Source organism: Myxocyprinus asiaticus, chromosome 7 (assembly GCF_019703515.2).
Source record: "Myxocyprinus asiaticus isolate MX2 ecotype Aquarium Trade chromosome 7, UBuf_Myxa_2, whole genome shotgun sequence".
Lineage (NCBI taxonomy): Eukaryota > Metazoa > Chordata > Actinopteri > Cypriniformes > Catostomidae > Myxocyprinus > Myxocyprinus asiaticus.
In genome coordinates, this window is record NC_059350.1 from 3,223,921 (window position 1) to 3,250,460 (window position 26,540).

Sequence of the window (26,540 nt, forward strand, 5' to 3'; positions counted from 1 at the left end):
TTGAGCGCATTGGGAATTGGGCATTCCAAATTAAAAATAAATAAATAAAAAATAAAAAAAAATTAATCAAAAGGTCATTTTTGAGATAATCAACATTACGCCACAAATGCTGTTGATTGAGCTTAACTTGTATTGAACCTGGAATATTCCCTTAATAAACACCAAGACAATAAAATTGCTGCATCAAATGATTTGAGATTCAGTAAAACTGAGTTTAAGTCGATGTGTCTTTAGCAGGTTATGGTTTATTCCATCAACTCTGCTCCTTTCAGTAGAATTATTTATGACCCTACAGCTCTGTCTTTCACTTGTCTGAGATCCTTGTATTAGTGCTGTCAGAGGTTAAACATTTTTAAAATCACAATTCATTCACATCATTTTTCGTAGTTAAGCGCAATTAATTTTTAAAGTGCTGTAATTTGAGTCTAAATATACATTTCCTGTAAAAATGCATTTATTTACATCTTAGGAAACAAAACAATACGTAATAATATAATGCTTTATTAACATTTTCCATCTACCAGGGCCTTTCACAGTATAAAGATAGGAATGCACTAAAATAGCATAACTTCAAGTAACATTAAACATTTCCCAAAGTCTAATTGGGAGTTTGACTAATTAAAAGTACCCACATAGGTTGCATATTCATTGCAGTGGGCATTAAATCTCCTAAACTCTCATCCTCCAGAATATTAATCTGCCGGTAGACTGTTACTATCCACTTTGCTACAGCAATCGTGAAGCTGCGTTTTATGATTCGTGTCATCAACGGCAGCGCAGCTTTGAACTCCAAATGAAAAGTGCTTGCAAACAAACAAACGTCTCATTCAGCGTTTTGGTGATAGTTAAAGGGGTCATGTCATGAGGAATACAATTTTCCTTAATATTTTGGCATATAAGAGGCCTTTCTACTATAAAAACATACTGTAAATTTCAGAACTCAAAACTGAATCCTCAGTGCAATACAACATTTATTGAAACCAAGCTGCAAAAACGCCTCATTCTCTACTTTCACGACTACCCTACGTCACTTGGGGTACATTCATTCATGACCGCCTCTACAGCTCAAAAACATTAACGCCTGCTTCACATCATCACACCCTTGGCTCCGCCCACTGGTGCTTCAGTTCGTAAACTAGGAGAGCAGGACAAACAAGGCCTACTGTGGCCTAACTATTCCTGAACACCAAAGGGGATCCATCTGGACTATTTTAAATTATTTTTGTATTTAATCATGCCCATAAAGACATCTTTGACCGCTTGATACATATCTCGGGCCGCTTTTAAAAGATGCAGTGTCAAGTTACAACTCTGAAGAAGAGAAGCTATTCTCTGTCATTCAGCTGCTGCCTCTTGCTGTTTTGAGTACAAAAGCGTTTTGGATGCATTCACCCATCTGCGCTATTTTTAATTGTTGGTGTATGAAAACATACGCTGGATGGACGTCTTTGACCAGTTTAGATGCGTTTACAGCGATGTGCATTTCAGTGCAGAATGATACTGGAAACTGGATGTGGATATGTGTTCAGCGTGGATTTCATGTTTTTTCGGCTCATATCAATGTGGATTGCTTGTGAACCAGTCATAATATAATTCAAGCTTTGCCGAGGAACTGTTATTGAAGGATGGGACAGTTAAAAACATAGTGCGCAATGCTAAGGCTTGAGGCTACACGGATGCGTCGACACAAACTTTCATAACCATTTATTTGTGTTGTTGGCAGTAGTAACACCAGCGTGTGCAGTGCAAAATGGAACGGGACATCTTTTTACTGTCGGCGCAACGTGCCACAACGGGCGCTTCCATGGTAGACAGTATTATTGATTATAATGGGTTCTATTGCTTTTGAAGCAATGTGATTCTCGTATCCGGTGTAGACAGGGTGTGAGTGTTAACAGTTGTGCTTGAGATGAGCAGTTTAATATATTCAGATGCAATGTGTTGGATGTGTGTTGTGTGTAAACCCTGACATTTTGTTTTATAATGTTGTGGCGCTTGTTCATTCTCTTCAGATTGAGTTTCAAAAATGGCTGAATTTGAGTGGCTGCACGCTGTTAGCGAATCAGAACAGTGGTCATTTACGCTGAAGTTTTAAGAAGGTGCTTGTGCCAAAAACGAGCATTCCAGACAGAGTGCCAGGGTGGAAAATGATAATATATTACTAAATTAGGAATGTTTTAAGGCAAAGAATGGTTACTAACATCATCAGTGGACCTCAGGGAAGATAATAAATCAATTTTTTTTAAAAGAGCATTTCATGACCCCTTTAAGACTTCGTGTGCTTCTGTGGTAATTAAAATGCACCTCACACAGGTTGAAAAATACTCTATTTCTGTCTCAAGTTCCATCTAGGCTTGTTTTTTTTTTTTTTACATCAAACAGCATTAAGAACATCTTTCCCCATCATTTTATCACAGACACTGAATCACTGCTGTGTGTGTGTGTGTGTGTGTGTGTGTGCTTGTTTGGTGTGTACATCAGTGTAATGACTCCGAACAAGTGTTTATGCTGTATTAACAGTAAATGCATTAATCACGATTAAGAAAAATTAACGCATTAAACGTTTTTAATTGTTCGCATGCATTGACGCATTAATTTTGAAAGCTCTACCTTATGTAATTTGGATTTCATCGATATTTTGACTAAATTTGAAAGTCTCTCACATTAACCACAAGCAGGCTTGATGATGCACTAACATGATACTGAAAGCTAATAACCTTTTGCCTTTTTCGGGACGCATTTTGGATGGAAGCAAAAATAGTGTCATTTGAATATCCATTCTGATTGGCCAGTTTACTAATTAGATTCAACCTGCCTGCACTTATGCACATTAGTAGTTACATTTAGTTGATACATTTGAGAAGCTTCAGCCTTCTTTGCCTCCTCTGACAGACCGCCTCAGTTACACAGCAAAAAAAAAAATTATATCACAGTATTTGAGAAATTAATCCTTTTCATATGTTAATTTGAGATCTATTCCCCTCTCATCGGTCACACCTGTTTTAAACACATGTGCACAGGTGTGCAGGAAAGTGGCTCACCTGTGTTGGAGCACTGGATAAGGCAGGGTTCGCTCTGAGGCTGGGGGGCATCGGCGGGGGCAACAGGGGCATCAGTCTGGGGTTCCTGCAACCCATCCAAGGCCATCAAGACACTAGAGAGTTCCTGCAGGGGAAGACTGCCCAGCTCGGAGGAGAACGGGCTCGGAGGATTCTCCAGACACATCAGCCAGCTGGTGTTTCCTGAGGTGAGAGATCATTATCAGTGACATCCCAAAATATCACTCGACAGGTACCAAATTACATTAAAAATTGGCTTTGGCGAGTAAATAAAATGGCAGTTGTCTTGTAACTTTTAATGGAATATTATTATGAGTTTCAATAATGTCCTTTCGTCAAGTGCCTTTCACATGACTTGCGTCGGGCATCAACGCTCGCTCAACGCAGTTGATTTGAGTCAAGCGGAGCTTTACCTTACATGACATGACAAGCATTGCAAAAAGCGTCAAAAGGGGCGGTTTAACAAGTTTGTTAAATGCTAGAAAGCGGAAGAGGTGCACAATAAACTTTAAATACATGTATTTAAGAGAAACAAATGCCAATTGGTTGGACTACAGAAACTAATGAGAGGACTTGTTTACGTTACGGTCTTATCGTTTTCTTGATGAATGCAATTAGCCTAACGTTCTCAATAACTGGGGTCTCTGGATACTCGGAAACTGTAAGGTAATATTTAAATAAAACAATTATGACATTCAATATGTCTTCATAAATTTGAACTGTTTTTAAATATCTCTTGTTACTTTGGACTCTCAAAGACATCATTTGTGAGGCAAAAACGTGTGTGAAAAACACTTGTGTAAAGTGCCGTCACTTCATAGAACAAATGTATTCGGCAGTGCTGACACGAGTCATGTGAAAGCCCCTTAATGTATATAACCATCAGTAACTTTTACACATTAATAGCTCTTCCGCTGTTTTTTTCCTTGATGAACAATGTAGACACAGTTTGTTTTTTAAATGAGAAGTTTCACGACTGCAACATGTTCCGAGCCCTCTACGCTCCTGTCAGACGCAGAACGCAATGGGAGAAAGGTGACTCTGGTTGTTCCTTGCAGGGTACTCAGCCTTTAAGGCTCCATATGGTTAGGTTTAGGATAGGGGTGGGGTTAGGGCATCTGCTGCGGAAAAACTGAGGCTCCTTTGTACAATAGGCGATGCAGAATCACTGTGCACACGCTGCTGAAGCCAAGTATGCGATTGGCCGCTGCTGTAATCACGCGGGAGATCTGCACGAATCACAAAAGTGACCAGCTTTGGTTTCAAAACAAATTTTGCTGAAAGGTGAGGAGTTTGCATCTCTGTGTACTGTACTCTTATTTTACCTTATTTTTATTTTTTACTATTGGCATTTTAGTTATTATTATTATAACTTGTTTACTTCCATTGTTGACTTTATTTGATATATATATATATTGAGAATTTGTCAGCGTACGCAGCTATCACGGTCACATTTACCTTCGCACGGCACAATTCTGCAGGCTAAATACAGTCATCTCAACTGGAATACAGGTGATCCTGAAATTTAGCATGACGGACTTCCGAAAAATTTCCACTTGCGGATTTCGCGTGGGGTTCAAGTTTGGTGAACTTTGACGAATTCGCCACGTTGACCAATAAGTAGTTGCTTGGTTTGGCAGTGACCTCTGTGTGGGTGGTGCTTCGTACACAACTACACTGCAAATTCACAGTGGACAAGGATATAATTTTAGGGGTGAGTTTCTTTTTAACTTCACTCTACTGGAGTATAAAGTGCAGCATTAAAAAGAGGCTGCTTTGCAATAAGATTTTTGCTGTTTTCACATGTGCTCAACATCCGCTCATGCCTTCTTTGCCTGTGGAAATACCTTTGCACAGCATATATGTGACCACGCCTTACGGCAAATAAAATTTAGCTTTCCAACAAAGAGCAATAAAATGCTTAAAACTGTTGAGATCCTGACAGAGAGAGAAAAAGTGTGAAAGACAAAACAACAACAGAAAAACTCTAATTCTCTAAAATCTGATTTGAAAAGCATCTCAACTTCGGTTATTTATCAAGAAGAAAGCGTTCAAGGACATGCTGCAATTAATGCGACAAATGAAGTGAAATGCTCGCAAGCTATTCTTAATTTAGTGCCAGACGAAGGAGAACAGGATGAAAAGGAATAAGATGAGGAGAATCAGGCCTATGGGCAGAGCAGGTGTGAGTCAAACTATTATGAAACTATTAAAATGTCATCGTAGCCCCTGCGGCTGTGTTCGAGTGTGCGAGCCCATGTGACACTGAATCGCCCTTGGAAAAATGTTAATAAGATTTCATTTCGGTGGCATGCACAAATGTGTCATAATTGAGAGCGTGCGGGTGATAGTTACGGTCTGTGCCAAGGTCACGGAGGTAACACTTGCAATGGTTAATGAGGGTGTGTGTGTGACTGGGATATTTTAGGCATATTAAGAGAATAGTTGACCCAAAAATTACAATTCTGTCATGTCATTCCAAACCTGGATAACTAATTTTTTTCTGTGAAACACATAAGGTGAGGGAGTTGTTTTTAAAAATATCCTGGTTGCTCTTTTATATATAATAAGGCTGAATGGGAACTTGGGCTGTTAAGATAAAAAAAAACAAAACAAAAAAAAAAGACAAAAAAGCAACAGAAATGGTAGTTAAATGCTGGTCTGATCCTCACACAAAGCTATGGTATGGCTTCAGAGGACTTGAAATATAGTGCACAATCCGTATGGAATAGATATAGTATATGGTGCTTTTTTGCCATTTTTGAGCTTGAACAACCAAGTCCCCATTCACTTTCATTATATGAAAAAGAGCGGCCAGGATATTCTTCAAAAACTCTCCTTTTGTGTTCCACGGAAGAAAGTCAGTCATACGGGTTTGGAATGACGTCCAGATGAGTAAATGATGACAGAATTCTCATTTTTGTGTTATCTGTCCATTTAAGTAGACACCCTTGCATCTGTGGTGGTACCTGAAGGTCTTCGGATGAAGATTTCTGCCCAGCCCTGCGTCAACATGGGCACAAACTCTGCCAGACTGCACTTCTCTTTGAGCGGTGGGGAGGAGTGAGAGGTGGATGGTGGACGGTGGTCTTCTCCTCCCCTCTGGGACCCCAGGACCTCCAGTGGGGGGCCGGGCGGAGGCAGGGGGCCACTGTACTCCACTTCAGGAGATGCCACGAGGGGGCTCAGACTCTGAGCTGGGCCGGCACGCAGTGCATGACCACCTTCAGAGAAAAATTAAAAACAAAGAACTTAAAGATGATTTAAAATAAGCAGAATTTAAAGAAAAATATAACAGTTATAAAAGTGTTATAATATGGTTCCTTTATTGAATCTGGCAGCAGATCATGAGTTTGAGTGTGTTTGTGTATAAGCACCTGAAATGGAGCGGACTCGGAGGCGAGTAGTGGTGTTGATCTGTTGGCTGGACTGAGACTCTAGTTTAGCAGGAGCCTCTTTGGTCTGTCGAGTGTGCAATGATGGGTCTGACCTGCAGGGGGCAGCAGAGAGAACATTATTGTTTGAAGTGTTGTCATGTTTTCCATCCTCATTCCCCTCTTTGGATTTTCTTACAAGACCCAGACCAATAACTGCTGTCATCTGAGACCGTTCCATTTCCTGTTTGTGAGGAAAGGAGGAGTTGACGTCACTTGGACGAAGAGTAATCACATTCATAAATATCCCATAATACTTCAAGAGGGCCCCTCGATGCCAGTGTATATTCTTCCAAGTGTTGTAATTCTTACAAAGAAGTGGTATCACACATCAGAATTTATTTAGAGTATGAATGGACATGTGGGAATGAAATATCTGTCCCCATGAGAACAACACTTTGTGTGGATGCCCCTAAAAAGAAAATGTCTTAATTCATATGTAATAATGCCAAACGCATTTAAGGGCTAGTTTAAAGAAATTATAACTGGCTTATATACAAGAACATTAGATATGTTCCTTCAAGGAAGCCCACTCAATGACATCCCTCACCAAAAATGGCAGTACAACAGTACAGGGATGTATCAGACTGTAACACCATGGCACTTTTTTGTAAGTGACAAACGTTTGTGTAAATATTTGGAACCTGGTCATTTCTCCTCCTCCGGGTCTCTCCGTCATGTCCAGACCCAGGAGGGCTTGGGTTCGAGAACCGCCACTGGTTGTTATGGTGACTAATTTATTCCCAACCAGCCACGTCATACTGGGTCCACCGGCTAATAGGAACTCTGCAATGGGAGACCTGAGAGAGAGACAAAATATAAAAATATTATTCTACTATTCTCATGCTAAAATAATGAATGCAGTATTTTGCAAAACAACTGACCACACAAATATATTATCTGAGGCATCTAGCAATTGAAGAAAAGATATCAGTCAACCACTAGTTTGAGATTTGAAAGCATGGTGGCCGTTGAACAATATCCTACTCCATTTGTAATTCTTATAATATGGGTAGTTGACATGGAATATTTTGGGGACACTGACATTTAAGAGCATTTTAAACAGCAATTTATATTATGCATATGGCTTTAATGAGCTCATGTTAAAGGGATAGTTCACCCAAACATGAATATTTTCCAATCATTTACTAACATTCATGCCATCCCAGATCATATACAACTTACTTCTGCAGAAGAATATCTCAGCTCTGGAGGTCCATACAATGCACATGTATGGGGTCCAAAACATTGCAGCTCCAAAAAGCACATAAAGGCAGCATAAAAGTAGTTAATTAGACTCAGTTTTGGGTATGAACAGACCAAAATATAACTCATTTTTCACTGTACATCTTGCCATTGCAGTCTCTAGGCACAATCATGATTTCAAGCTTGATTACAATTCCTAGTGCTTAATGCATGCACAGAACACTAGATGGTGCTATAGGAAGTGTAATCTAGCTTGAAATCATGATCGCCAAGGAGACTGCTACAGTCAAGATTTACAGTGAAAAATGGATTAATATTTTGGACTGTTCTCACCCAAAACCGATTAGATCGCTCCTGAAGACACTGATTTAACCACTGGAGTCATATGGATTACTTTTATGCTGCCTTTAAGCTTTTTGAGTCTTCAGAGTTCTGGCCCTCATTCACTTGCATTATATGGACCTACACAGCGGAGATATTCTTCTAAAAACCTTATTTGTTCAGCAGAAAGAAAAGAAAGTCATACACATCTGGGATGGCATGAGGGTGAGTAAATGATGAGAGAATTGTAATTTTTGGGTGAGCTATCCCTTTAATTGAGATCACATGGAATATTTGTACTTTTAAAAATGTGATAGCACCTAAAACATACTGTTTCCCTAAAACTAAAAATCTTGATGTTGATATAAATAAAATTAAAAGTCCATGGGAACATTATGCGTCTACTATAAATGTCTGAAAACAAATAAATGCATATGCAGATCCAAAATGCAGCAGCGTGTCTGGTCTTCAATAAGCCAAAAAGGGCTCATGTCACCCCACTCTTGATTTCACTTCACCGGCTACCTGCAGCTGACCGCATCAAATTCAAGGCTTTGACTCTGGCCTTCAGGACAGCCAATGGAACCGCAATCTCTTACTTCAATTCACTTCTTCAGGTCTATGCTCCAACTCTCTCTCTGCGGTCTATGAACGGGCGGCGCCTGGTGTTCCCATCACAAAGAGGCTCAAAGTCTATTTCACGATCGTTCACTTTCTTTGGTCCTCTGTGGTGGAATGAGCTTCCAACCTTCACACGATCTGCTGTTACCATCTCAACATTCAAGAACCAGCTAAAAGGGGGGCCTGGGTAGCTCAGCGAGTATTGCTGCTGACTATCACCCCTGGATCACGAGTTCGAATCCAGGGCGTGCCGAGTGACTCCGGCCAGGTCTCCTAAGCAACCAAATTGGCCCAGTTGCTAGGGAGGGTAGAGTCACATGGGGTAACCTCCTGATGGTCGTGATTAGTGGTTCTCGCTCTCAATGGGGCAGTGTGATAAGTTGTGCATGGATCGTGGAGAGTAGCATGAGCCTCCACATGCTGTGAGTCTCCGCAGTGTCATGCACAACGAGCCACGTGATAAGATGCACGGATTGATGGTCTCAGAAGCGGAGGCAACTGTGACTTGTCCTCCACCACTCGGATTGAGATGAGTAACCGCGCCACCACGAGGACCTACTAAGTAGTGGGAATTGGGCATTCCAAATTGGGAGAAAAGGGGATAAGTTTTTTTGTTTGTTTTTTTAAAGAACCAGCTGAAAACACAACTGCTCTGTGTGCACTTAACCAGTCCACACTAATTGCACTTACTATTGAAATTAACTTGCACTTACTGTACACACAAATATATATATATATATATATATATACACACACAGTACTGTGCAGAAGTCTTAGGCACATAAGATGTTTCACAAAAACATTTGTCTTAAGATGGTTATTTATTTGTTCAGCTTTAATGTGTCAATAGGAAATATAAATGTTAGACTCCCAAACATTAATTTTGCAAATAAAATAGAAGAACAGGGAGCCCTGCAAGAGATGGCATTGCCCCCACAGAGCCCCCCACTGAATATTGAGTCAGTCTGGGATTACATGAAGAGACAGAAGCAATTGAGACAGATTAAATAGATAGAAGAACTGTGGTGATTTCTCCAAGAAGCTTGAAACATCCTATCTGCCAACAACCAAGAAAAACTGTGTCCAGGTGTATCTAGGAGAATTGGGGCTGTTTTAAAGGCAAAGGTGGTCACACCAAATATTGATATTGCGATACTAATAATATGCTTCTATCTGACACACGCATCTGTGTTTCATGTGAGTGTCGTGTGCGCTTTCTATGGCTCACGCAAGTTTACAAAATTTACAGGAAGCCAGAGCAGGATTCACTCATGCTACTTAATCACTTTTGACCCAGAGAAAACCCTGAAGAGAAAAAACATCTCCACAGAAAGGGACAACTCCCAAACAAGTCAACAAAATGAAGAGGAGCTTGCAATTAAAAACAGGTGTGACATCTGGTGTGAATTCAATCTATTTCACCTCTTCAAAATGAAGCACGCAAAAGAATATTATAAAAGGCAAAAGATGCGCTCTGCATTATTTTTTTGTTTTCCATCTGCCAAAACAGCATAACCCGCATCTCAGAATAGCATTTAGAGATTATATTCTTCTCAGCACAATTGTACAGACTGGTTATCTGAGTTACCGTAGACTTTGTCAGTTCAAACCAGTCTGGCCATTCTCTGTTGACCTCTCTCATCAACAAGGAGTTTCCATCCTCAGAACTGCCGCTCACTGGATGTTTTTTGTTTTTGGCACCATTCAGAGTAAATTCTTGAGACTGTTGTGTGTGAAAATCCCAGAAATACTCAAACCAGCCCATCTGGCACCAACAATCATCCATGTGATTATCTAATCAGCCAATCGTGTGGCAGCAGGGCAGTGCATAAAATCATGCAGATGCGGGTCAGGAGCTTCCGTTAATGTTCACATTAACCATCAGAACGGGCAAAAAAATGTGATCTCAGTGATTTGGACCGTGGCATGATTGTTGGTGCCAGATGGGCTGGTTTGAGTATTTCTGTAACTGCTGATCTCCTGGGATTTTTCACTATTAAGTTCCCCTGTTAATCGGCAAGATGGGCATGGTTTTAGGCCAGTTTTAAAATGACCAAATATTGGCCTGGCTGATATTAATTTATCACTTGCTCCAATTCTTTTTCAAAATGCACATCATCTTTTCACACACACACCCACCCACCCACCCACACCCACCTCTTGGGCAGGGCAGAGAAGTTAGAGAACACGTATCGAGCCATCATGTCCAGACAGGTCTCAGTCAGCTCGAGGTGGACAGTCTTTAACGCATCGTCTGCCTGCATCACAGCGTTCTCATCAGCTGAGCCCAGACTGCAGGTGGTGCTGGATGTCTGCATCCTGCAGAGAATGGGGGTCAGGGGTCACACACACAGGGTTACACCAAGCAGAGGGGGATCAAACAGGTCAAAGTTCAACAGTATGCCACTTTGCTTTCACTCAAACACGGTGGCAAGAATCACAACCACCTTAGATTTGGTGTATACAATCTTACTGGTTGTTTCCTGTGTCAATTTTGGTGGTTATCAGTGCTAACCTCTAACACAGTGTCCTAACCAGCCATAATGCACCTTAAGTTTCCAGCAAGTAGTTTTTTTTGTCCTCAATGAAAGCGGAATAAACAACAAAATCACAGCCAATCAGAATGGATGTAGATTCTGGACCAATGAGATTCCACTGTGCAGCGAAACAGTTGTGTCACTTTATCACGTATAACTGGTTAGGACAGCTGGTGAAATGCAATAAATCAAAATTAAAATGTCGAATAAAGATTAAATAGCCCAAAGAAACATGCATGCAGTTAAAACACACTCTCTTAAATATATCAAATAAAACACAAGTTAATCTTTGAATAAAGGAACAGTTCACTCAAAAATGAAATTTCTTTACTTACCCCAAAGCTCCAAATGACAATAAAACACCATCAAAATATCATAAACGTAGTTCATACAACATGTGTGCTATATTTACAGTGTTCTGAAGCCATAACGACATATACATTTCTTTATTCACTTAAAAAACAAAAAAACAAAAAAAAAAACACACACGTGTTCATTCATTCGTGACCGATCACGATGCAGCAAATCGGAATATGCAGAAGCACGAAAAAGTTTTGTTTGATTTCACAGAGATTTTCAGGGAATAACTTTTTTTTTTGGTCATTCCTCACAAAAGCTATCAAACAGCTTCAGAAGATTTGAAATACACAAGTTATACAAACTACTTTTATGGCACTTTTTTTTTGTCATTTTTGGAGCTCAACAATCCCAGTCCCCATTCACTGTCATTGTATGGAAAAGAGCAGCTCTGTTAAATATCATCATCTGTGTTCCACCGGAAAAAAAAACAAAAAAAAAAACAGATTTGGAATAACATGAGGGTGAGTAAATGACAGAATTTTCATGTGTGGCTAAACTATTCCTTTGAGTTTTCACTTTGTTCATGCAATCTGTCTCTTCTTCTCATACTTTAAGGTTTCTCGAACACACAAAACTGGGACTTGGTTAAAGTGTTTCTCTTTCCTGCTCAAGGTTTGTGTTTTACACAGAGACTGACAGGGTCATTAAAGCATACCTAGGCCGCTCGGAAAACACGCATACACACATAAAAGCCCCTAGAAAAGTTCAGCTGCCAGCTTGAGAAATTTAATGCGTTTCAGCTGAATACACACATGCACAGACCCCTGTGGAGAGCAGTCTGATTATCCAGGTGATGGCATTAAATCTAAGACAGCTATCAGCACTCTGCCCTCCTGTAACTATGGTAACCGCATCCCAGGGGAAATCAAGCACAGAGTCCACATCATCTTAATACACCAAACACTAGAGGCGCACAAACCTTCCAAAACACGCACCGCTGCCAATGTGGATGAGTTCTCAGTGAGATAAAACATGTTACTTTCACTGACCGGTTGATCCTGAGAAAGTTTCAGCAACACAGACTCAGAAATACTACAGTCCTTGAAGATGGGCAGTGTCTGCCAAACAATGCTGGCAATTAGTAAATGGCAGCAAACTACAAGAGAAAAATCTTTGAACACACCTTATTTCTCCTCTCACTTTTTATTATTAAACTGCTCTCTGGAATACTTGAATGTGGTTGGTCAATCGCAGAATTCAGTGTATCAGCCACTGGCTGGTAAATGTTCAGATGATTGAGTAGTATAGTGGTGAAGAAGTTCAGCACTGAGATACTTCACTGCGTGTTGGGAGTTAAAGTTTGGTTTGACTTTTGAAACTGTAACGAGTTTCAAGTAATCGATGGCGACGTTTACTCAGGAAAGCGGCACTCAAATTGTATAAATCTAGTTAAACAATTACAGTTCTCACTCAACACACATTCTAGAATGTCTGCGTTTACGGCTCTGACAAACCGACACAAACACACATGCTTGAATCTTGATGACAATAACAGGTCTGGCGTTGTGAGTCTATAAATCTTTTTTTTCTCCCCAATTTGGAATGCCCAATTCCCAATGCGCTCTAAGTCCTCGTGGTGGCGTAGTGACTCGCCTCAATCCGGGTGGCGGAGGACGAATCTCAGTTGCCTCCACGTCTGAGACCGTCAATCCGCACATCTCATCACGTGACTTGTTGAGCGCGTTACCACGGAGACGTAGTGCGTGTGGTGGCTTCAAGCTGTTCTCCGCGGCATCAACGCACAACTCACCACACGCCCCACCGAGAGCGAGAACCACATTATAGTGACCACGAGGAGGTCCAATGGGCAACTTTAGCGTAAACGCTTATAAATGTCTATAAAATATCTGAATACAGGGTGTCAATTACCGCTGATCAGAATATGAAACCCAGCCTGCATAAACCTTTCCTTCACTTGGCTGGCAGATCCTTTTAAAAGGTATCATTGTAAATACAAACCTGTTCTCAAAGTAATTCACGGAAAATGTTTCACTGTTCGCCAGATCTTCACAAGCGCGTAAAGCCCCTTATCAACTATATTAACTCCAGACGAATGATCTGAAGCCATTTAATGTGTGTGGAGTAGACGGTGTGGTTTGTCTGTATAATTTATCTCTATTGATGCATTAAGAGATGACAGCACTGAATATAAATGTGACACGGAGCATGAGAGACTGTGTTTAATCAAAAGGACAAGCACTTTACGGTTAAGTCTTCAATGGATATCTACTAACTCCGCTGCCGCACCGACAGTCTAATTTCTCAAGACAAATTTTGTCTTGGAAAAAAAAAGTAGTAAAGCAACTTTTTATGTGGTTTTCCACAAAATATTTACTCACAGCTCCTTATCCCTTAATATCAGTGTGATATTGGCCTGGGGACAGGAAGTTGATTCTCTCCTGCCTTCATATTTTAGACTTTTAATGCAAAGTCATGCCTATCCCCTACAATAATAATTTAAAAAAAAAAAGTAAATCTGAGGACATCAAGCAACCTTGAATGTAGCTAAACAAAATACCTTGAACCAGAATTCCTTCAGGCTTTTAGTAAACCAATGACAAGGCAGAGGTTTGCATCTTTAATTGATAACAAGACAAATATTCTATGAGTGGCCAGAAAGCTTATTCATTACCATCCTGCAGCTGGAGGGTGTTGAACCGATTAATAGATTTTATGGTAATTAGATGCACATTGGATAATGAAACACAGACATTAAGAGTGAAAATTATTTATAATGTTTCATCTCTGCCAGGACGCTGTCATGAATCTTGTCTGATGGCACACTGCCCTCTGCTGGTCATGTTTGGGGGTTTAACATGTCCATGAGTAGACAAACTTCATTTAGCGAATAAAAATAGGAGACCAAGGGATTGATGCGCAGCCTGTTTCATAGGTTGCATAGGTTCTTAGGACACATCTAATTGTCACAACCAATGTTTTCTGGAGTTAATTTGTCCACTGGAAATTGTTTGGAAAGAGGTATTTTACATTTTTTGCGAGAACCAATGCCATTTGACATACAATGGCATCAAATCACGTGCGAAACATCTAAACATTTAAGTTGTTTTTTTTACTATAAATCTCCACTTTAACTTACACAATATTTCACATTTTGAAAGTGACCATGGAGATTTATGGCACCAAAAAAAAATATTGATCTATATATCACCCACATCTATCATATCACTTCTGAAGACATGGATTTAACCACTGGAGTCTTATGGATTATGTTTATGCTGCCTTATGTGCTTTTTGGTGCTTCAAAGTTGTGGTCACCATTCACTTGCATTATATGGACCTACAGAGCTGAAATATTCTTCTTAAAATCTTCATTTGTGTTCATCAGAAGAAAGAAAGTCATACATATCTGGGATGGCATGAGGGTGAGTAAATGATGAGAGAATTTTCAATTTTGGGTGAACTATCACTTTAAATCTTCTTCCTTTTTGAGCTTAAAAAGCCCCATGCTTTCACTGTATGGAAAACATCAGGGTCAACATTCCTTAATTTCTCCTTCTTGTTCCACAGAAGAGTCATACTGGTTTGAAATGATATGAGGGTGATTAAATGACAGAATTTTCATTTTTGGGTGAACTATCCCTTTAGAGGCTCCCAAAATATTGAGAAAGTTCAAACAGCATTTGAAGAGGGTGTAAGTGAAACATATTCTATTTGTACAACTTTTATTCCCACGTTCACGATTCAAAATGCAACCTGATAAAGTAATGATGTATACTTTACCTGGATGTTGTGTAAAGAGTGTGTAAATATGATGTGGTTTCATGGTATAAGTAGAGATAAAACAGGCCCAGAAAGGCAGCAGGCTTTAAATGCGGCCTCTAGTGTTTGGGAGTCAAATTACTGCAGCCCGTCCCATTCAAACAAACAGCAAAGACAGAGAAAAGCTAGTAATTTATCATGTGAATGTTGCCGAACACCCGCCCCTTTTTATTGTGCATGCTTCCAGTGCGCGGCCATTTGTTCTCAAATCAAATCAACACCAATCACAAAAAACAAAGCATTGTAAAACCAAATGCAATAGGGTTAATTTCAAATAAAAAAGGAATGAAATTAACGCACAGTCAAGCGGACATGACAAGCCACAGCACATGCAAATAAATGCAACTAAAAATAAAACGAACAAAGACGAAACCCTCCTCCACCATGCACCCATGCAGAATGAGCCCAAACCAGATGTCCAAGCCCACCCCACATCGCCAAGATAACGCGCCCTCACTGCCCCACCCACATTGGCCAAGCCCCACCCACCAAAAAAGAAAAGCAAAGGGATACTTAACAGAGTTTGCTGAGGTTACAAAAAATGCTCTACCTGCGCACCGCGTGCTCGGATACACTGATGCTTCGTGAGCGGAAGGCGTCCATGGCCGACAGATCTTTCAGGTCTTTAATGGGAGAGTTTGCGCTGGGGCCCTGCTTCGCCACTTTGGTCGTCCGCAAACTGCCACAAGGGCAAACGGGTCGGGTGCGTCAGGGGGAGATTTGGGGGATTTTGAGTGTCATGAAATGGGGCCAGCAACCAATCACAGGTGACGGATCCAGGGTGATGGCACACCCCCCCAAACCACACCCACCATGCAGGGCCCAATCAGGGATGGGGAAGGGTAAAATAAGGAAGTGAAAGGAAAACAAAGTAACTTTGTCAGCAGTGCACATCATGAACCAGAAAACAGGTACGACATTTAAAAGAAGGAGAACAGAAAACTGGAAGGAGATAAAACATAAATAAGGTAAACAGACACAGAACAAGGCATAAAATAAGCAATATACTTCCAGCATTCTACAGAAGGAATGAAATATAGTGGGAGATAATAAAAACCGAATCAGAGAGCGCAGATATATTTGTACAAAGAAGAAAAAGCATTCAGACAGTGCTATGATTGTTGTACTGAAAATGTATAGTATTTCAAAAAGAAAAACAGTGATGTGATCATGTGCATGTGTTAATACAGTAAATAAAAACACAAATTAATTACCGGATGGAGTGAAATTACAGGCTGGAACAGAGAATATGATGACTAAATCACCACTTTAATGAGTAACTTTCATGTAAAAATAACGAGCTGTGATTATCTTATTCTTTGGTTAAATTCGACCTCTCGAGGACCCTTAAAATATGCATAAATTCAATTCAGTATAATGGGACGATACGTTGAATTTCAATACATCGCAAACCAAAAAAATTACGAACAATATCGTGGCATAATTAGATATTTTGACATTTTGCAACATTGTTTTCTGTCCATACGATCATAAATGAAATGACCTGTCGAAAATCATAATCTCTCTCTTGATTTTACCCCTACTGCACTTTTTCCAAAACTGTTTAAAGGATTCACACAAGGTCCTTGAAGTGCTTAAAGTGCTTGAATTTAGCTTTTAGAAATGTAAGCACTGGAATATCTGGAAAATCACTGTGTTTTGACGAAAAGTGCTTGAGATTAAATCGTTTCCTCCGTGTAATGTGTGTCCATCAAAGATGAGGCGACTCCACTTTCACTGAATAATGCGTCTTAAAATCTTTTCTGTTCTTTAGTCAGATAAAAAAAAAAAATTACTTTTAATCTCACACAGCATGGCTTCTTGTTGATGTTCCCTGAACCGGAAAACTGTGAAATGCAGGTTAAACCCTTAAAGTGACAGTAGCCTTTTTAGAGTTTCTTCTACAAATGAATGTAAACTCAATGTTTTTACTTAATGCAAGTAAAAATAGTGTTACTTTAAATTTTATAAAAAAAAATTCTCCCAATTTGGAGTGACCAATTCCCAATGTGCTTTTAAGTCCTCGTGGTCGCGTAGTGATTCGCCTCAATGCAGGTGGTGGAGGACAAATCCCAGCTGCCTCCACGTCTGAGACCGTCAGCCCGCGCATCTTATCACGTGGCTTGTTGAGCGCGTTGCCATGGAGACATAGTGCATGTGGAGGCTTCACGCCATCCACCGCGGCAACCACGTACAACTCACCACGCGCCCCACTGAGAACGAACCACATTATAGCGACCACGAGGAGGTTACCCCATGTGACTGTATCCTCCCTAGCAACCAGGCCAATATGGTTGCTTAGGAGACCTGGTTGGAGTCACTCAGCATGCCCTGGGATTGGAACTAATGAACTAGCGAGCTCCAGGGGTGGTAGCCAGAGTCTTTACTACTGAGAATTTCATGATATTATATTAAATAATATAATGTAGAAATTTTTTTTTTTTCCAAAATTAAAATGCGATTATATTAATGATTATTTCTTTTTAAACAAATTATTAAAAAAAAAAAAAAAAAAAAAAAAAAATAATAATATATATATATATATATATATATATATATATATATATATATATATATATATATATATATATATATATATATATATATATATATACACACACACACACATACATACACTTTCACACATTTTCTATTGCTTGTTCTGCATCTGATCAGTCTGAATGTAGCACACTATTTTTGAAAGCTTATTTGTTTGTGATCTTTTCTTTTAGAGAAAGGTGTATGAGCAACTCTTACTATAACTTTGAGCATTTATATTGTGTATTAATGAACTTTATTTGATGAGAAATTCTGAGAATTTTGCTCAATTTTTTCAAAAACTAAAAATATTTCTGTAATAATTAGTCATAGGTGTTATATCAAATCAAGATTATATCGAATTATGAACCTCATATCATATATTGAACGAATCATGAGATAACCATATCGTCCCATCCCTACAAATAATGCCATAATATATTGTACTTTACAAATGTACATCAAAATTGTAATAATGTAATTTTTTTACATTACAGTCATGAGGATGTTTTATTTATTTATTTATAGTATATTAATAAATATTTGAATTATGAAATTTCGAAAATAATGTCACAATGTAAAAAAAATCTTTATGGTCCTACAAACAGGTCTAATTTTCTTCATGAAAAATATAACTTTTGGAAAATTACTCTCTCAGATTATACATTCAAAGTTCCAGCCCCAACTACAGCAAGAAACAGAACAATAAACTGAGAACAAAAAAACAAACAGATGTTTTCTTTGGAATATGGCAGGACAACAAGATGGGTGATCATGGAATTCTACATTCAAAAACTTGTTAAAGCAACTGGAATGCATTGATTATGTTGTTGATTTAATGTGTTGTTACCATGGTGATATGATGTTACAGCTAACTGATAGTGGTTATTACACCCATTTCAAAAAGGTAAATGAGAAAAGGGACGGATAGGTAAAGAGACTGAAAAAGCACATATAAAAAAAGGGGGGGAAAGGGAAGGATATGGAAAGGAAAAACTTGTTTCTGGTTGGGCTGTTCAAATCAGCATCCTAGCAGGTGGGATTGTAAACCTGTAACTTATCGCTCCCTTTTAGTGGTCGACCGATATGGGGTTTTTAATGGCCGATGCCGATATCCAGAGAGCAGGATAGGCCGATCCAATGCCGATACAGCACACAATTTAATACAGTAAATAACAAACATAAAATTGCTAAAAAATTAAATTCTTATTTAGCACTATATTTACTAAATTTCACACAAAACTTTAACTTTGTAAAAAAGAATCTAAAAAAAATTATATTGTATTTTAAACGATAGATAACGGTTTCTTCAGATTTCTGTTTAGTCGTCAAATTTTAGTAATTTATTTGCACATGAATAAATTAACATATTAGGACGAAGGAAATAACAGTACACCACAGTAGTCCAGCAACCATGGATGGCATGTCCACGTTAGCAATCTAATTTTCTCATAAATGCAGATGTTGACTCATAGCACACGTGAAGCGCTTTTACCTTGGGCTGCATCCGAAAATGTAGGCTTGTTACCTTGCTACCTAAACAGTTAATGGCTTAACAGACAGCTGTTTTGAATGAATAGAACTCTTAATGAAACTGATCTCCGAACAGTTTGAAAAGCACCTTATTTTTATCGTACCTCTGTATACAGCCTCCGGAAGCAGCATTTTCCTGGTTTCGGACACAGCCTTGAAGTTGCACTCACGCGCTCGTGCGGATCCAGTGCAAGCCTCAATCTCCTGACAGTTTGAACGGCCTGTATCGCCTGCTTGGATTGTTACGAAGTGACCATGATGATTTGTGAATCAGAGGAACTTTTGATCCTGATCCTTAAGTTTTTGATTCTGGCTGATAGAATACACGCTTCAGAGGAAGATATTAGATGAGTGCTCGACGGGATGAAAACGTTGGATTTTCGTGAGGTTTGTGAATGACATCTGATTGAACTAAATATCTGCGTATTTGCAGACGGTATATAATAGAAGTTTTATTGATATTTGCCTTTTATCATTAGAAAAGTTACAGGGAATTGTTGAGGAGAGACTGTTAGAATACGTGCTTCAGAGGAAGATTTATGAGCGTTTCACAGGATGCTGGAACTGCTGAAGTTTTGTGAGGTTGGTTTATTACATCTGTTTTTAACAAGATATGCGCATATATTTGCAGACAGTACATGATATTATTTTTATTGATATTTGCCTTTTTATCACTAGACAAGACAGTTAAAAGTTACAGGGAACTGTTGAGGAGAGAGAGGAATAATGAAACAGACGAGCACTTTAACATTATGAGCTCAAACGCGTCTCCTATGGCTCTGATATGTGGACCGTTTAAATTACATTGTGTTGCACACCAGTCTATTATTGTAGTAACACGATGGCACATAACAACAAAACGAACCATGACTGGTCATTTGCATGTCTCAGTAGCTTCACATGCAAGCAGGCGATTCTCAGCACCCTCAAAAAATTTGCATTCATAAACTATATTTTTAGAAAGACTAACTACATTGACCTAACCACAGAAATAAGGACCAATTATGGTCTTATATGCTTTTGGCTTTGCATTGTACATGGATATTAGGAAATACACTGGCCTTGTTTTGTAAACTGGCACTTTTACATTAATTTAACAATGCATTTGGTGGGGACTGGGTAGCTCAGTAGTAAAAGACGCTGGCTACCACCCCTGGAGTTCGCTAGCTCGAACCCCAGGGCGTGCTGAGTGACTCCAGCCAGGTCTCCTAAGCAACCAAACTGGCCCGGTTGCTAGGGAGGGTAGAGTCACATGGGGTAACCTCCTCGTGGTCGCTATAATGTGGTTCATTCTCGGTGGGGCGCGTGGTGAGTTGGGCACGGATGCTGCGGTGGATGGCGTGAAGCCTCCACATGCACTATGTCTCCGTGGCAACGCTCTCAACAAGCCACACGATAAGATGCACGGGTTGATGGTCTCAGACGCGGAGGCAACTGGGATTCATCCTCCACCACCCGGATTGAGGCGAATCACTACGCCACCACGAGGACTTAAAGCGCATTGGGAATTGGGCATTCCAAATTGGGTGAAAAAAACGATGAAAAATGAGAAATTAGAAACACTGAGTGAAATATTGCAATATATCGTAGTTTTGAGGTCGCAATATACTAAAAATTAAGAAATTTCAATAATATCATATTGTATCGATATTATATCGTATTGCTGGTTACCTTGTGATTCCCAACCCTAGTAAAAAAAAAAAAACTTTCATTTCCTCCGTAGTGAAATATATTTTTAACAATAATATACAAACCTTTCAACATACCTTTCAACATAGGCCTACCATGAGCTCTGAGGTTAAGTGATGATATGCTTCTGTAGAAGCCATAAGTCAGTGTGATATCAACTTTATTTTCAAATAATCAATTACAACAGCTAAATTCCTGAAGAGAGATCCACCAATCTGAAAAGTCGCTGTTGCAATGAAAATCACAACAAAATAGCTCAGCTTAATTGTGATTAATTTGATTTAAAATTGCTCGATTGACAGCTCTAAATATAATATAATATAATATAATATAATAATCAGGTTTACTGGGTTCCAAAAATAACAGTCAAATGGGCCAACACTAAAGTTAACCAAAAGGAGAGACATATATTTTAGGTATTTGGAAATATGTCATTCGTAAGGTTTTAAAGCCTTAAAGGAAATATTACATACATATTTTATTATATGATTAAAAGTTAAATATGAATAAATGATTTCTTAAGATGTATGAAGTACACATACACCTTTTGTTGTAATTGGCACAATTTTAAACCCCTAAAACAGACAATTAATCATCATAATCTCAATTATTTGTTTGACAATTAATCGTCAGACAAATTTCAGTCCTACTTGTACATTAGAGGTAGACGATAAATCGGTTTAACAGATTACTCAGTGCCAATAGTTGCTTTTTGGAACTATCGGTTATCGGCAAAAATCGATGCCAATAGTTGTCGATAGGTTTTTTTTTTTTGTTGTTGTTCTTCCATGTTCCTCTGTGGCTGGCGTTGGCAGATTCTACAGTTAGAACGGCTTGATTCTACAGTATAACAAAAGACTTATTCTACAGTATAAGTCTTCAACTTATTGTGAATAATAATAATAAAAAAACCTTATTCCTCAGTGAACCTCGTCTAGTTTTAATATATATTTATATACACAAAACCCTTCATCTGGTGAAAATGTAATGGAGCCAAGTCTCCGTCATTTCAAAATAAGAGTCCCTGGTGTGTTTCAGGCTCGTTTATGGTGCACCAAATCTTAATTTTTTGGGTTATTATTGGGATTTTAGACTTCTAGCCTCGATGTCTGTATCCATCACAGTAAAGAAAACTATGAATTCAAAAACAAAAACAACAACAAAACTAACAGCCTTTCCACCACCTTAGTTATCTGTATCAGCAAAATCCACTATTGGTCGACCTCTATTGTACATTTGTCTTTTTTTCCTTCCAATTTTCAAAAACCTTTTGATTCAAATCAAATTTTTACATTTGTGATTCATCTTGGAAATGGTTGGTTTGGTTCATAGCTTAGATCTCTTTACTGAATAACAGTTTGAAATCTCCCTGGACAAAATTAATGTGAAAAATACTTCCAGAACCGTTGTGCCATTTTACCGGATGGAGCATAGATATTAAACATCAGCATCAAAGAATGCTGTGTGCATTATGGTTGCACGGTAGACTGGTGCTACGACAGTATCGCGATACTAAAGCTTCAAAATACTGGCGGTGCCACAGTATTTTTTTAAACGGTAGTACTGTCAATACGTTAGTACCGTAAGTTATGTTGTATATGCGGTAATAAATATAATTTTCATTAAAAACTTCATTTTAATCAGACCTAAGTCTGCAATAACATTACAAATGTAGTCTTTCCAAGTGGCGTCCCCTTCACACAGTGCCTTTAAGAGTGCAAAATGCTGTTTAGAATTTGCCCCTTATATGGTATTGTTTATTTTTCAATGTGTGGTTTTCCCATCCTACAAACACACACATCTGAATCCAAGCATGTTAATTTGGCAGCTGTGTCTTCTAACGGATAATATGGAAACAAGTTAAACTTTGGAGAATGAGAAGCTTTTTACACAACACAATTCACGCAGCAAGATTTGGAATTATTCTGGGTTTTGCCTGATGAGACCGGGAAAACCCATCTGCTGTGAATGTCTACAGAGATTTCAAGCCAAAGGGGGAAACACCAGCAAACTTATTAAACAACTTCGGACACATTCCACTGCCTCTGCTGAATACACACGGGTTAGTGCCACTTCATTTAACCTAAATGTGTTAATCTTAACATTTACAGATTTACAGTTTCTCTGAAAAACCGAACGTTGCACTTGTTTAATTTTTTTCAATGTGGTGGTAAATTCGCATTTATGATCAGATCAGTTTGAACACATCCCTGAGCAGTGCGCTCAAACCGGTGTGTGTGTAATCTGCATTCGCGCTGCTCTTTACCAGGAGACGGGCTGAATGGTTACGGTCTTTTCAATGTTACAATATCTTTATTTTTATGTTACCAACATTCAAATAATCACAGAAATAATGGAATAAAAGTTTAAAGCTGTTGCCGTTTTAACGAGGCAAAGATTTTTACAAACTAAAAATGTATCAGGTAACAACTTAGTCCATTTGAGCCTTCTCCCTGTTCATCCATCAGTTATTTTCACCACTTCCGAAGCAACAAGTGGAATGGCTAGTTTCTAAAAACCACCTCTGCTATGACAAACTGTGTTAAGAATTAACACACCACCGTGTGGTATCTTGATACTTTAGCTGGTATAGTATAGTAAGATATGATTACGGTATCGTGACAACCCTAGTGTGCATGCTTCGTATTCATAACATATTTTGTTGATGGTCTGTCTGTGGGATGCAGTCACCACTGAGACAAATGAGAAAAGCAGAGAGAAATAAATGAGACAGAAGAAGAAAAAAATAACACTAAATACAAGAAGTGTCTGATACATCCCACAGTCAAACTATCAGTGAGTGGCTTTTGAGAACTCGAGATGTTCTGATGTAATAAGACATAAAGCCAACAATCATTACAGTCTCACCAGAAAATGAACCAATGAGACGGCTGAATCATGCATTGTGTCCCTCTGCGAAACCTAACATGAGTAAAACACTGAGCGTGTTTGTGTGTGTACCTCTTGGGCCTCTCATTCAGACTGGTGCTGCGTGCTCTAAAACTGCTCTGCTCATGTGTGTCGTCAAAAGGCAGAAGGGCGTTTGAACGAAGACCCTAAATATGACAGAAGCACAGCGATAAAGCCAAACTTAAAAGGCACAAACTCACATGTGCACACACACATGAAGCTGAAAGACCATTACTGACCTTTGTGATGTACTGAACAAAGTCTTTTCTGAAAGGTAGTCTGCAGCGGATGAACCACATGGCGATCACATGATGGGCGAGAGACACTATGTACTGATTAAACCTATAGAGAGAATTGTAGAAAAAAATACTACTGACGGCATGCTCAGTTTAGGATAATTGTTCTTTGTAGTAAACACTACCAGTCAAAAATGTGGACACACTTAATCAAATGTATGTTTCTAAACAGGGGCGGTACTAGGATGTGATCTTTAGGGAGGCATTTTGGTCTTCAGGGTGGGCAAATTTTTTATCTCTTTGTCAGACTGGGGGATGCTCTTCCTCGATCATTTTGCTTGGGTTGGTCCCCCTTGATCATGTTTCAGCGCTGGTCAGAGGGGCGTCAGAAGTTAAAGAGGGCACAAGGAAAATCTAGGGGGCAATGCCCACCACAGTCTAATTTGTCCCGCCACAGTTTCATAATGAACCAAACTATTTTTACACTTCTCATAATAACATAAAAGATCTGTAACATTGTGTTTTGTGCCGTTGCTTTGGCAAAGCATCTTTCACTCCCAGTCAGTAACTTTTTTACTCGGACAAGTGAACGACTAATTTACTTGTACGGAGGACAAGCACATGACAATGCTTAATGTCGAGACCTGGCTTTTGCATTTTGACCATTTGTGAACTGCATTAAACTCTGTATCGTTCACCATACTTTGTGGGTGTGACTTTTTTGCCATGTCATCACCATTTCTGATTAAATTACTACTAGAGCACAAAATTGTTCACAAGAGCACAAAGTTCTTCATAGATCTAGCCTCTTAATTTTGCTCTCAAAGTGCACGAGATTGATGCATTTAACTCCATCACGGCCCGGCCACGCCCTCCTCCTCGTCACACTCCTCCCCAGCACGATTCAGGCCGGGGCGCCACCGGTCTGACTAACTCCCCCAGAAGCATACCCCCCAATCCCCCTAGAGGAAACCCTGCCCACTGATAGATACGCACACACCGTGCACATGGATATTTTCATATCACAATATATGTTGTGATATCGTCCAGTCCTAGTCCTGATATTATCAGATAAAGATTTCTTTTGATCAACTTACATTTCTGAACAACTTTGTAAACAAGAGTGTTTTGAGTTCATGTCAATGTACTCACTTTGATGGGTTAGTATACGGCATTGAAATAGCAAAAACGCTAATATACTGCTCGGCAACGAAGTTAGCATACAGATGCGGGAGCCGCACCAACGCTGTAGAAAAGAGGGACAAATAAGACACAAAATGTAAGGACTTCAAAGGTTTATATTCATGAATAAACACAAAAATCAACCCTCAACTTATGACCATGTTCTGATTGGTCAGAGTGAAAGAGGGTGTTCAGACTGGCCAGAAGGTAAGAGAACAAGTAAAGCTCATACTCACTGGACAGGAACTCCAGCATGGGTGATGCCATGGTGACAGTTGCAGAGATGTGTGTGAGTTTGACAATAAGGGCAGGTAAGAGTTTAATCATGATGTCGGGCATCTCCACAGTGCACATGGTCAGAGCGACCACACACTGTTTAGCACAGCGGTAGATCAAACCCTTCTCTAAACACTGAACCAACTCCCTCTGAAGGAGAGAGAGAGAGATATTCATCTTGTGTGAATGTCTCTTAGGTCTGCGGGTATGTACAGGTGAATGTCTCACTAACAGTGTTCCAAAACATAGTGTGCTGCCTCACTGTATACCATCTACATCCGCAAGGCAACAGTTACCTTCTATAGGGGCTGGTTACACAGGAGGCATTCTTGCGTTTAAAAGAAGCAGATGGAGCGCAACTGCATGGAACAAAATGCAGGGGTCTTGAAACATGTTTTAAAAAATTTAACCATTTTAAACTTCATATGCCATCAGAACAATGTGGCATTCATTTTGCGAGACGCTGAAAAAACAGTGAGGTGCATCGTAACAGTCCAATGCATCCATCTAGTACATATTAACAGGAAAAACAATTTTAAAAAACAGCTCAGATGCAAGCAAGAACGCATCCTGTGTGAACAGCCCCTAATGCAACATCCTAAATGAAATGTAACCACATAAGTGACTGAATTGAAACGCTCTTCATGGGCAACACATCATTTAACGGTCACACACGTATGCTACTTGACAAAAATTCACAGTTGAGCTTGATGCTAGCATGTCGCTAAATTCGTACGCTACTCGACACTCAAAAATTCACAGATGAGCTTGATGCTAGCATGGTCGCTAAACTCGTACGCTACTCGACACTCAAATTCACAGTTGAACTTGATGCTAGCATGGTCACTAAACTCGTAC

General features: G+C 39.3%; 1 protein-coding gene across 4 annotated transcripts in view; it reads right to left on the bottom strand.

Moving 5' to 3' along the window:
- LOC127443978 (tuberin-like) overlaps window positions 1–26,540 on the bottom strand; it is a 65,071-nt gene that overhangs the window by 14,872 nt on the left and 23,659 nt on the right. For 3 of the 4 annotated variants that reach the window (XM_051703071.1, XM_051703070.1, XM_051703073.1), the window contains exons 22-31: window positions 25,643–25,832; window positions 25,377–25,470; window positions 24,228–24,330; window positions 24,040–24,134; window positions 15,869–15,997; window positions 10,799–10,960; window positions 7,138–7,293; window positions 6,437–6,549; window positions 6,029–6,283; window positions 3,042–3,242 (exon numbers count right to left, since the gene is read on the bottom strand). In XM_051703071.1, coding sequence (XP_051559031.1) covers window positions 3,042–3,242; window positions 6,029–6,283; window positions 6,437–6,549; window positions 7,138–7,293; window positions 10,799–10,960; window positions 15,869–15,997; window positions 24,040–24,134; window positions 24,228–24,330; window positions 25,377–25,470; window positions 25,643–25,832 — 1,498 coding nt within the window. The remainder of the gene's footprint in view (window positions 1–3,041; window positions 3,243–6,028; window positions 6,284–6,436; window positions 6,550–7,137; window positions 7,294–10,798; window positions 10,961–15,868; window positions 15,998–24,039; window positions 24,135–24,227; window positions 24,331–25,376; window positions 25,471–25,642; window positions 25,833–26,540) is intronic. The other variant, XM_051703072.1, reaches the window with a different exon arrangement.